At 36.4% G+C, this 13,184-nt stretch overlaps 1 protein-coding gene across 2 annotated transcripts in view; it reads left to right on the top strand.

The window, feature by feature from the left end:
- The window catches only part of Hook3 (hook microtubule tethering protein 3), a 116,852-nt gene that overhangs the window by 34,720 nt on the left and 68,948 nt on the right, over window positions 1-13,184 (top strand). For both annotated transcript variants that reach the window (XM_013157500.3, XM_003474624.5), the window contains exons 5-6: window positions 3,043-3,175; window positions 9,947-10,014. In XM_013157500.3, coding sequence (XP_013012954.1) covers window positions 3,043-3,175; window positions 9,947-10,014 — 201 coding nt within the window. The remainder of the gene's footprint in view (window positions 1-3,042; window positions 3,176-9,946; window positions 10,015-13,184) is intronic.

Genomic DNA, 13,184 nt, shown 5'->3' with positions numbered 1-13,184 from the left:
TCCCTTTCCAGGTTTGCATTCTTTATTATTTTGGTGGAGCACATTTTCCATACCATCTTCAGAAGCATGTGTGATAGGTAATATTTTCAGGCTTTGTATGTTTGAAAATAATTACAGTTCTCCCTTATGTTGAGTTAGCTGTGAAATTTCAGTTGGAAAATCCCGGTATTTCAAAGGTCTTATTACTACATTGTCCTCTGGATTACAGTGCTACTCTTTCAAGAGCTTTAGCCTTCCATGGGAATTTCTATCCTGTTAGTAACTTGTTCATTTTGTGAAAATTCTTAACATCATCTTTTTAATTGCAAAGATTTACAATTGTATGCTTTGGTGTAAGGTACATTTTAGGGAGGAGTAGTAGTTACTTGGTTATGCTTAGTTCTTAGCAGTCCTTTAAAACTGAATAACTACTAGCTTGGGGATTTTGGGTCATTTTGTTTTGTTTTTGTAATACTAGAGTTTGAACTTGGGGCCTTCACATTGAGCTACATTCTCAGCCCTTTTTAAAATTTTGGGACAGGGTCTTGGTAGGTCACTTAAATTGCCCAGGCTGGGCCTGAACTTTAGTCCTTCTGCCACAGGCTTCCAGAATGCTGAGTTACAGGTATCACATACCTGTCACTGCCATACTGGGCTAAATATTTACTCATTTTTCCCACATTAGTTTCTTTGCTTTGTTTCCTAAAATTCGGTTCAATCTTTGAGCCTCCCTCATTGATTCTTCATTATCTTAACTTTATTTTATTTTTTTATAATAAAATAATAAAAGAACTGTAGTTCAGATTGGCCTCTAACTCATTGCAGTCCTTCTGTCTCAGCCTCCTGATTAGTGGTGCACACTACTATGCCTAGCTCTTTTTTTTTTTTACTTGTGTTTTGCTCCTTCTGTGATAATTACACAACATTTTGCCCATTAAAGCTTTCACTGTTCCTAAATCAATTATATTTTTGATTCCCAAGAGCTCTTTTTTTTGTTTTCTGAAGAGAGCTTTCATATATTCTCATATTATAGGTATACTATTTTATATTTGAGAGTATTAAAGAAGTTTCTTTTTACTTTCATGTTTTATGTTTTAACTCATTATGTTCTGATAAGAATCATTATGAACAATTTTTGTGTATCCTTCTAGAGATTGATACTTCTTCTCAAGGAAGAAATTAGTCATGGTAGCACGTGCCTGTAATCCTAGTATGTTGGCAGGTATAGGTAGAAGAACTTCAGAGAGTTCAGCCCAAGCAATTTAGCAAGATTCCCTCTTTGCAGGAAAAAAAAAGCCACACACCTGTAGTCCCATACTGAAGGAGCCTAAAGGAGGAAAGATTGTAAATTGAAGAGCAGCTGAGGCAGTTTAGTGAGACCCTGTCTCAGAATAAAAAATGGTAAATACTGTGGTTGGAGTTCAGTAGTACGGTACCCATTTTATTCCCAAGACTGCAAAGAGGGGTGGCACAGGGTATATAGCTCAGCCCAAAGGAACGGGGTTTAATCCTTTGTAACTCAGAAAACATGGGGATTAAACTGAATCTAAGTTGATGGTGTATTTGTGTTCATTTAATTCAGTTTATTTTACCATTATCATTTAGAATAAAATCAGTATTCTTGATGTAATTCACAAGGACCTAAATCATCTGCCCCCTACTCACAGTTTGATGTCATCTACCTTAGCCATACTGATCTTGATTGTTACTGAAGTTCTACCTCAAGATGGCCCTGGAGTAATTTGTGTGCTGTATTTTTCCCTGATATATTGCTAGCTAGGTGGTTTGCTTCTTCATTCTAGATCAGAGGCTTGTGGGGGGGGGTGTTGTTTTGTTTACTTGCTTTTTTTAGTACTGGGGCTGGAACCCAGGGTCTCACACATGCCAAGCATATGTCTACCAATGAGTTCCACCTCCAGCCCTGATGCTCAGTTTTTATCTTAAGAGGCTTTCCTTGATCACCTGGTTAGAATAGCAGACCTCCTTCCCCACAACCCACATTGCCTTTTCACTATAAAATAAATATGCATTCAGAAAAGTACCTGATGTGTATATGTTCAGTTTAATAGTTAATTATAGCTGTGTAACAGGTCTGTGAAATATTGCCACCATCTTTGAAAGCCACTCTTACCTGCCTTCCTAACCTCTTTTCTCACCTCCTAGGCCAGAAAAAAATGTGATCCTGAATTTTTAAACAATTGCATTTTTCCTTTTCTTTTTTTTTTTTTTGTCTTTTTCATTTTTATCGGTACCAGGGATCGAACTCACGACTGCCTGCTTGCAAGGCAGGTGCTTATGCCGCTGAGCTAAACCCCCAGCCCCCTCCTTTTCTTGATAATTTTACTGTTTTATGTATATGTGTGTGTGTGTGTGTATATATATATATATATATTTGTAGGAGTTTTTTTTTCCCACTAATTACACTGTTTGCTTCCCTTTGACGCTCTTTTTTTTCCAGATTTTTTAAAAATGTCTTAATAATTGTAGATGGTTTGATGATATTTAAAAACATGGTACTATAAAAATCTGATTGAACTCTGACAGGGTTTTTTAATAGTATTAAATTTCACTTTGGGGTTATCAGGCAGAGATCTTTCCACTTGTTTGCATATTCCACTTGTTTCCAGTCAGTTTCCCCATAAGGGAATGCTACATTCATGCTGACATCATACTTTGCTACCAATATTTTGAGAAGCAAGTGCAGTGAAGATGAGAAAATCTCAACTGTTGGTGTGAATTTTTGTTTACTCAGCTCTTTGTGGTGTTCCCCTAGTTGAAAATTTCTGGTTCTAGTTTATCAGAAAGCAAACATGCGGTCTTCCTTAGAGCAGTAGAGAAATTAGTAGTATGCAGTTTCTCTCAGTGTACAAAGCACATAAAGGATGGAGAACCAAGTTGCTGTGATGTAGATAGTTATAACTTAGGTATGGAGTTGGGAGTGACATTGGCCCAACAGCTGTGTGCTTGACAGTGAATTTTTGGTGACAGCAAACTAATCTCTGTCAAATATTTTATTTGGCCTATAAAAGTGAATACAATTGTAATCTTTTTGTCTTCATTCAGATTTTGGGTCAGCAGATTAATGACTTTACCCTTCCGGATGTAAACCTTATTGGGGAGCATTCTGATGCAGCAGAGCTTGGAAGGATGCTTCAGCTCATTTTAGGCTGTGCTGTGAATTGTGAACAGAAGCAAGGTAATTAATTCATTTGAAGTTAGTCTATACATTTGAAGTACTGAAGGAAATAATATGTAGTATATGTCTCATATATAAAGCACCAGTGTAAACAATAGCACCTTTCTAATACTTCTCATTTTCTGCAGTTTGCAAGTAATTTGTTGCAGCCTTAAGTAAGTTTTGTAGATTAGAATAAATCTCATTGTGATGATATTTTTTTCCTTTCTGTAAGACCACATAGTTCAGGGGCTGGGGATTTAGCTCAGCGGCATAAGCGCCTGCCTTGCAAGCAGGCAGTCGTGAGTTCAATCTCTGGTACCTATAAAAACGAAAAAGACTAAAAAAAAAAAACAAAAAGCAAAAAGACCACATAGTTCCTTGAATAGATTATTTCTTTACTGTAGTGCTGCTAGGGGTGAAACTTGGGGCCTTGTGCATGGTTAGCACCCTGCCACAGATTTATGCCTTTGCCCAAGCAACTTGTTTGTAATGCATTTTAACCACGCTTACATTGGAGAAAAAGGTACTCTTGATTGGACAAGGTCTGCCTATTAGTTTGCAACAAATGAACAGAAATGTATGCCAATTCATTGGATATTCAGATCTGCTTTCCTAACTTACATCTATCATAGATGCCTTATGTGATTTTTTTTAAAATGCATTTTGAAACATTTACAAGTTCGTCTTTATTATGGGGAAAGAAGAGAGAACATTTACCATTATATGTAGACTCTAAATAAAATAGATTTGTAATTAGGTTTCCTGTTCCAAAATCTGATAGCTGTTCTTCCATAAGAAACCACTTCCTTAAATTTTAAATATTACCTTAATTGTCTTTGAAAGGAGGGAATTCATTTGCATATTTTCAAGATTTTTCATTCCACTTATATAATTGTAGAACTTTCAGAAATACCATGAAATTTTCTCTCTCTATGTCTGTCTCAGTCTCTGTCTCTGTCTGTCTGTCTGTCTGTCTGTCTGTGTCTGTTTTTCTCCATTATTGGGAATTGATCTCAGGGCTTCACACATCCTTGACTTTTTATTTTGAGATAGGATCTCACTGACTTTTCTAGGCTGGCCTCAAACTTGTGGTAGATCCTCTTGCCTCAGCCTCCTGAGTACTAGGGACTATAGGACTGCATCTCAAAGGATATTGCGTACTAACATGCTTTAAAAAAAATAAAGCCTTGCAATTGAAGGACATCTGTTGATTTGTTTTCACAAAGATGAACAAAGACTTTTAAAATAAATGAGTGACTTTCTTGTGTTACTGCAATGCTAAAAAGATCTCACCAACTGTAAATCTGAATTATCATCTTTTATTTTTCCATGTTTCCTTTGTGTTATGATCTAAAATATCCAACTTTGTTTCCAGAACTAAATTAACCCAGTGTATTATATCATTATTATTATTATTATTATATAAATACTGGCCGACTTACTAATTCAGTTTATAAAATTGCAGTTTAGGAAGTAATTGTGTCCTCCTTTTTAAGGCACGGGATACATTGCCTAGTCAACTGTTTGAGGACATGATTCCACTCTTGAAAGTGTGGAGAGCATGGGGTAAATTATTCAATCTCTGTGATTTAGTTTCTCAGTAAAAAGAGCATTTAGTGCCTACCTCATAAGGTTATTCTGGGCAAAAATGAGATACTTATGTAAAATAGTACAGTTTCTTACATCATAGTGTTCAAGCTAAGTTATGTGGAAACATTATAGATGGCATCTTAAATCACTGATTTTAGTTTAGTTTTTTATTGTGTTTCATAGAGTTTTAAAATACCAGGTTTTAAAATGATTCATATTCTATGAATGTGTGGAATGTAAATTGGTAAAATCACTATAATGTAGACTTAAAGAAGGCTAGTCTAAAAATGTTAGTGTACATACTTTGTTAGAAAAATACAATACTTTATTGGTTTCTTTTTATTGTTTTGTTTTAGTTTTTGGCTTGTTTGTTTGGTCTGGGGATTGAACCCAGGGCTTTTGCACTGAGCTGTATTCCTAACTTTTAGTTTTTTTTTTCTTTTGAAGTGGGTTTGACTAAGTCACTAAGCAAGGCTGAGCTCCGTTTCCAGTCTTTCAGAGTACTGGAGAAAATTATGGTACTTTTATATATATAGTAAATCCAAGGCAACAGATCTGCCTTTTGTTGAAGTTATTTGAAGACTATCTTTGGTACATAGAGACTGTAATTACATAGATATTGAAGGCTAGCTTCAATACATAGATACTGTAATTACACAAATACTGTAGTTACATCTGTTTAAAATTTCTTCCAGTTTGTGTGTGTGTTATGGATATTGAACCCAGGGCCATATCATGGAGCTATATTCTTGGGCCTTTTCTCTTTTTTCTTTCTTTCTGTCTTGGAAACAAGGTCTCACCAAGTTACATTGGCTGGGCTTGAATTTGGGATGTTTCTCCTTCAGCCTTCATTTAATCTTAAGTAGCTTTTCTGTTTCCTCTACTGACTGATACTGTCATTTGAATGGTGATCACTTGTTCTCTAAAAAGTACTGTTCAACTTTATTACATACTGTTTTACTTTAAATGTACTTTTGCCCTTTAACTGGTTATTTTATAAATGTTTATTGAAGTGATACATTAGAGTCTAGGGGTGCAAGTGGTAGAAAACTTAGTACCTGTCTTGGTAGAACTTGAGTGGAGGGGAGAGGCATTAAGTATTTATTTATACGAATAAATAAATAACCAGGGTAGTCGTAAAGGCTCAGAAGGTGTCTCAGTTGCTTTCTGGTCACTGAGGCATAAGACCTCGCACACACAACTTAAAGGAGACAAGGTTTATATTCTCTCCTAGTGTGTAAATGTTTCAGTTCCCAGTTGGCTGGCTCCGAGGCAGAGTAGCATGGCAGAGCGACATGACTGAGGGGAGACAACTCATGGCAAGGCAGTAGGAAGCAGGAGAAGGATCAAGAGAGGAGGGAGGTGGACTCTTCTGGGCCATGCCCCCAGTACTGTGCACGTGCTTCAAACAGGCTTCACCTTCTCTCACGTTATGTTTAGCTGTAAATTCATCAGTGGGCTAATCCACAAATGAGTTTTGTGCCCCCAGCATCCAGTCACCTCCCAGAAGCCTCACCTAGCAGCTTTAGGGGGCAACATCTAGATATGACTCGTAACAGGAGGCATAGTGTAAGGGGGAACAGTCAAGACATTCAGCCCAAGAAGTTATTTAAGCAAAGCTATGGATGAGTGTGTTAAGAGTAACTTCACTATTATAAATTGGTTGTTAGAAAGATTGTTTCTAATGGACTTAACCCCACAAAACTAGCTGTAGTAGGAAGGGGTAAAGAGAAATAAAGCAGAATAGATAGGTAAGGGCTATTCCAAGTGACGACAGCACGGCACTCCATTTTACAACGACTTACACTGAGAAAGACTGGCTTTTTTTTAAGTCCAAAGAACTGCTTTTCCTTGTTTTCCCGCACACCTGGTAACATTCAGCAGATTTCCATTATTTGTTCTTTGTACTTTGGTGTTCTGTTAGTAAGTTTAAGGCATCAGCACTTAAAGTCATGACTAGTTGTATTGGTGTTTGGCTCAGGATTTTTTTTAAAACAATGTATGTTTCTCTTTTGCCCCTTTTTAAATTTTATCATGCCTTGCTCAAATAGTAAATTTTAGTTTGCTGTTCATTTAATTTAGCTCAGTACACTCATGATCTTTGTTCTGAAATGTCTGATGAGTTTTTTGTCAAAGGTTAGAAATACATAAGGAGATTTAGGAAAGGCAAATCTCAATGAGCATACTTTCATTTTAAGATGAATGAGAAATTAATAATACTTCACTGATTCAGATAATGGCTTCTTACATATTATGGTAGGAAATACATCAAGTTCTGGGATTTAATATGTGTAGGTACCGGGAAAAGTGTAGTTATTAAGCATTGGCTAACCTCTTATTACAGAATAGGACCGAGAAAAGACAAAGGTATTACCTGTATAGGAATAGAAAGATGATCATAGTATTTATTGAAGTTCTCACATAAATCAACCTAGATTCAGTTTTTCCCCCCTGCAGTCGTATAAGTGATGAAATGTTTTTTAGTGGAATTTTAACATCTCAGTTATCCAGCTTTAGAATAGTCTTTACTCTCTGAAACACAATAGGGAGCTAAGAATCAAATATGAGTTTCATATACTTGTGAAGAATAAACTGTCATTGTGTTTATATGATATGTAATGTAAGGCTCACCAGAGTGGCTCTGCCATTTCCTACCTAACAATGGAGGACGCTTACCCTGTTTCCTAGTTTGCAAAATGATCATGTAGAAATCTCATCATTATGCCAGGTGTGGGTGGTGTACCCCTGTAATCCCAGTACTTGGGAGACTGAGGCAGGAGGATCCTTGTGAGTTCAGGACCAGCCTGGGCTACAAAGTGAGCCCAAGGCCAGCCTGAACTCCATGGTGAGACTCTGTCTTAAAAAGACAGACAGACAGACAGACAGACAGAAAGAAAGAAAGAAAGAGGAACAAATGAAATCAGGTCTCTGTATTTGCCTTGTAATACTTAAAACCCTATACAAATAAAAAGGCTCTGTGTTTAGACGTTTCCAGTTAGAAGTAAAGAGCAGCTGCTGAGAACTTTGACTAATGGTACTTTTATTTTGTTAACGTCTCTAATTGGTGGAAATAAAATGATGGTAAATTTTTTTTTTTTTTTTTGTCTTTTTCATTTTTATCGGTACCGGGGATTGAACTCACGACTGCCTGCTTGCAAGGCAGGCGCTTATGCCGCTGAGCTAAATCCCCAGCCCCAAATGATGGTAAATTTGAAAAAGCAAAGATTACTAGTAGAAGATACTCTGATATACCCTCTGACTGGTATTATACCAGTCACTAATAATAAAAAATATTTCTTACAGATGAAGAAATTGGGACTCATAAATAAGATATGGCTTGCTAAGATTTCTGACTTGTGAAATGCTAGGCAAGGACAAAGTCTTGTTTCTTCCAGATTTAAATTCAGGGATGTTCGTGTTACACCTTTTTGTAAAATTTGGCTATTTGTAAACTATGACTCAGGGTAAACTCCCTTACATGGAATACCTTTTTCTCCAACATTACCTCAGATGTGCACCTTATCATTGTATTTCTCACTTTGAGATCTGTGAGTTGCACATTAATGTAGTTCTCATCATCATTTATCATGTAGCACTTTACGGTGTTCGCGGGGAAGGGCCTTGACGTGGCAACACCGCTTCTTAACTAACGCTTCCCCTCTCACACCTACTAACTTCATGACCTTCTTACCCTACTGTTACTTTCTTCACATCCAGTGGGCTACCATTAAATTTCCTTTCCACGTTATCAGTACAGTGCTGCTTCCCTTCCATGTCCACAGTCTTTTTCATTCCAAAGGTTAGTCATCCTCACCTTGCTGCTTTTTATGTCTTATGAGTTTGAACTGAATGTATTAAAAGCATAACTTTGCTGTAGCCCACACTTATACTGGGATTATCACTAAGAAAACAAAACCAAAAAATTGACCTGAAAGAATTTCTTATTGGCCAAGTTATTAATTTCTTACTGTTGCTGTAAGAACAATGCCTGAGGTTTGTGTTGTTTATATTTGTTTGTGTAGCCAAATGTTTGGTTGAGTGTCAGTATCCTTATGACAATATTTCTTTTAAAAACGTGTTTTTGTTAAGCTCAAAGCTTTGGAATTAACAACCAGAATGTTAAAATTTGATGTGTGTGTGTGCTGTGATTTGAACTCAGGACCTTGTGCTTGCCAGGCAGGTACTGAGCCACTGAGCTCTATCTGTGGTCCCCAAAATTTGATTATTTTGACATTCCACATATTATATGTTTTATCACGAGATTACTTTGATGTTTCACAGTAAGAGTATGACCTCTTAATATACTGCTTTAAGGGATCAGGAGATATTTGTGTGCGTGTGTGTGTGTATGTGCACACGCATGTGTGTTTCAGATCTGAGAAAAAATATTATTAAAACATTTACCATATTTGTTGGGCTCTTCCAGTCGTTCTGTTTTTTTTATGCTTATTTTTTAATATGTTATTGTATTTGAAGGAAAAAACTGTTCCCAGTGAAATTAAATGCAAATAGCTAAGAGGTCTTTTTCTCAGCAGTGGGGCTACCTTAACATGTTACAGGTGTTGGACTTTATTTTAAAGCTCAGGATTATACAATTTTTATTAACTGTCGTATTTTATCTTAAATGGATCTTAATTCTTTGTTTTAAACAGGTTTTTATTCCATAAAGTGTTTTTCTCTAAAAAAAAATACAAATTATACACAAATTAGTGTTTTAATGTCCCACACGAGTTCAGAGGGGTTTTTTTTGCTGTGCTGTGGTAGGAAAGATATGTTTGGATTTTAGATGTAATGGGATGGAGTATTTCCCTTTCAGGTCTTTGCTTCACTATTGCATTGATCAACATTAATTGACACTCATGCTACGCTGCCCTCCTGATCTCACCTGCAGCCTTACCTGAATATAGAATGGGAAAAATATCTTCAAGAAAGATAAATACTGTGATTTTCATCTTTTGCTTTATTGTAGCATGCACATGAAGCACATCAACCTCACGAGGGAGTCCTAGAAGTATCAAAATACTGGACACTACATTCATAGGGCTGGGAATATAGCTCAGTGGTAACAGTGCTTGCCCAGCACTTGTGAGGCCCAGTTTAATCCCCAGAACCACTAAAAAACTTAGGAAGTATTAACCTTTACCGCCTTTTGACTATCTTTAACCTTAGCAGTGACCTTCCAGATTATTCTTGTTGCAGAGTACATCCAAGCCATTATGATGATGGAGGAGTCAGTCCAGCATGTTGTCATGACAGCCATTCAAGAGGTATGTTTACATTAGTGGAAAATTAAAAGAGCAAAGATGAGTTCCAATAGAAGTAGACTTTAGACAGTCTTCACACTCATTTTTAAAGGCCCTTTTTATTTTATTTTCCTCTTCTCTCCTCTCTTTCTCTCTCATCTCTTCTCCCCTCTCCTTGACTGAACTCAGGCTGTCCTGTATGTTAACGCATGGTCTCTACCACTGAGCTTCACTTGCCAGCCCAAGAACTTTGTCTTTTACATTTATGATAGAGCTTGCTTTAGTTTTATTTGAAAAATCATAGTTTTTATTTGAATGTCTTATTTTTATTCAAATATTAAACATTTACTTGGCAAGTGTAGATATAGCAATTCCTAGTTTTTCAAGTGCTAGCAATAGTAGACTGATTTCCAAAACTAATAAATAATACCTGTGTTAAACCAATAGCCTGTCTCACATATAACTGTTGGTTTCCTGTTTAAGGAAAAAAAAATCAGTTTTCAACTCAAATCATATCCAAAGTAATACCTAGTTTCGTATTTTATTTTATTTTATTTTTTTTTTTTTTTTGTCTTTTTCCTTTTTATCAGTACTGGGGATCGAACTCACGACTGCCTGCTTTCAAGGCAGGCACTTAGGCTGCTGAGCTAAAGCCTCAGCCCCTCGTATTTTAAATGTAAAACCTGAAAATAGAAGTAGAATACACAGTAATAGCTGGTCAATCGGAGGTTATTAAACCGTTTTTAATGATAAAAGCAATGGAGGAAACCCCTAAAGGAAATAGAAAAATGTATATACAGTCAAAAAGTAGTGGAAGCTGAGTCAGTGGCATGGGACTGTATCTCTTAACTCCTTGTAAGACTTAAGTCAAGAGGCTTGAGCTTGAGCCCAGGAGTTTGGCACAGCAAGGTCCTGTCTTAAAAAACTAAAACTAGAAAGTTGATGAGTTTGTCAGTCAGAACTGATGGTCACTGTGTAAACTGGTGATTTTTATTTTGTGAATATTTAAATGTATCTTTTTATATCATATGAGATTCAGTTTGGTCATGATCATTAAGATACCACAAAGCACAAAACTATGTGATCCTGTTTCTATTAAAAATTAAGATAAATGCAAAACCAGTTGCCCAAATAGTAATTTCTATCCAAATGGCTGAATACTCTTACTCCTTTTTGTTTGATTAGTTGGCTGGTTTTTTGTTTTAACTTTCTTTGTGCTGCTGGTGAGTGAACCTAGAGCTTTGTATGAGCTAGTTCTGAGTATTGAGTCATTGAGTATACACAGCTGCCTTTTCTATATTTTCCACTATTTCTATAATATATCCATAACAAGTGCTAATTTTTAATTTAAAATCTGTGACTATAACTTTCATCTTACGATTCTATCCCAGAGAAACATAGAATTCAGATCAAGATTGAGCATAACAGGGCAACCCACTAGGAACCCCTTCCGTCTCTCTCTTGGACAGAAGCTTTGTTTCTCTCAATAAACATATCCTGCTCTTTAAAAAAAAAAAAAAGTTTGAGCATAACAGTGTTTATTAAACTATTTTATATTAACAAAAATGTAAAAACAATGTATATACTTTGGTACACCAGCATTAACTTTAGATACCTTCAGCCAAATAGAATATAACTGATAAAAATATTTAATGACAGGGAAAAATTTGACATTTAATGTCAGATGAAATAAGATTCAAAATTAAGTTGCGATGGACATGAATGTTTACATTTATTTTGAGTGACTACTTCATGAGGTCTTCTTTCAGATCAGGGCAAATGGTACTTGACTTACTATAGTTCAACCTCTGGTTTGTACTTTAGCAGATACATTATTTTACATTTCCACTGGCAGTGAGCTGAGCGTTCTGTCTTTACATCTTGGCAACTCCTATTATTGCCGATCTTCTGTGATAAGAGCCATCCTCAAATGTAAGAAAGTTAAAAGGAGAAAGACTGGAAGAAAGTATTTCTTTTTCCTACCTCTGAATTAGGTATATTCTCTCTGAATGTTCTTGTCATAGCCTTTCCAAACCAAAATAGGTTTGCTGATTTATTTTTCTTGCTGGAACCCTGCTATACCTGTGTTTGACACAGCAACTAATTCTTAAATATTTTGAAATTATAAAGGCGATCTATTTCTGGATGGCAGAATTTCTCTGAAATTTTCTTTATAATGGGCACCAAACTTCTTTAATTGGGAGAAAACGTTTAAAAAATTTATTAATATTCTTGAAATGAAAGCATGAACATTGAAGCTACCATTTTTCACTCATCCCAAGATTTTTTTTTCCCTAAGATGTGGTGAGGGACTTTCCTGCCCTTCTTAGTTCATTGAGTTAGAGTGATGGTCCTCAAATTAGAGCATGTACCAAATCACTGGGATGACTTCCTGGACACAGCCAGGTCTAACCCTAGATCTTTTGAATTGGTAAATCTGGGCTGGGCTCAAGAATGTGCATTTTTGACAAGTGATCGGGCAGTGCTGCTACTGTTGGTGTGGGACTCTCATGTTGAGAACCACTGATACAGGGTAAAGGCACCCCTCAATCAAGGTAACACTTCAGTTCTTTGAAGGCCTAAATCACATTTCTGATTGTCCCTCTGCCCTTTTCCCTTCAGATGGAATCTTAGAAAGAATCCATAGATAATTAGAGCCCCTGGAATCTGCTCCAGCTTTGGCCATCTTCAGAATTCTCCGTCTCCCAGTGTCTCACAGACCCTATGGGTCTTCTCTCTGTCATTCAGGGGTGAAAGGGCTAAGATGCAGGGGTGTGTGTATGTACATCCACACACTCAGCATTAATCATTAGCCCTGTAATTTTGACTAATACTACTGTTGCTCACATTGAGTAGTTAGAAATAAGAAAGACTTAATATTGTAGAGTTACTTTAAAAAATACCTAGCCATGTTTTAACTTCACTATTTATCTTTCTAGTAATAAATTTTAGTTAATTCTTAGTGGCTGAGGCTTACGATGAAAATGAGCACCAAGAAATCAGGCCTCTAGTTTTATTATGTGTATATGTATGTATCTGTAGTATTTGAGATCAAAACCCAGTACCTTCGGGGCTGGGGATTTAGCTCAGCAGCATAAGCGCCTGCCTTGCAAGCAGGCAGTTGTGAGTTCAATCCCTGGTACCGATTAAAAAAAAAGAAAAAGACAAAACAACAACAACAACAACCAGGTACC

Source organism: Cavia porcellus, unplaced genomic scaffold (assembly GCF_034190915.1).
Source record: "Cavia porcellus strain 051 isolate PalLab524CR breed Dunkin Hartley unplaced genomic scaffold, mCavPor4.1 scaffold_26, whole genome shotgun sequence".
Lineage (NCBI taxonomy): Eukaryota > Metazoa > Chordata > Mammalia > Rodentia > Caviidae > Cavia > Cavia porcellus.
The sequence above is the reverse complement of the archived record's forward strand: the minus strand, read 5'-3'. Positions and strand labels throughout refer to the sequence as shown.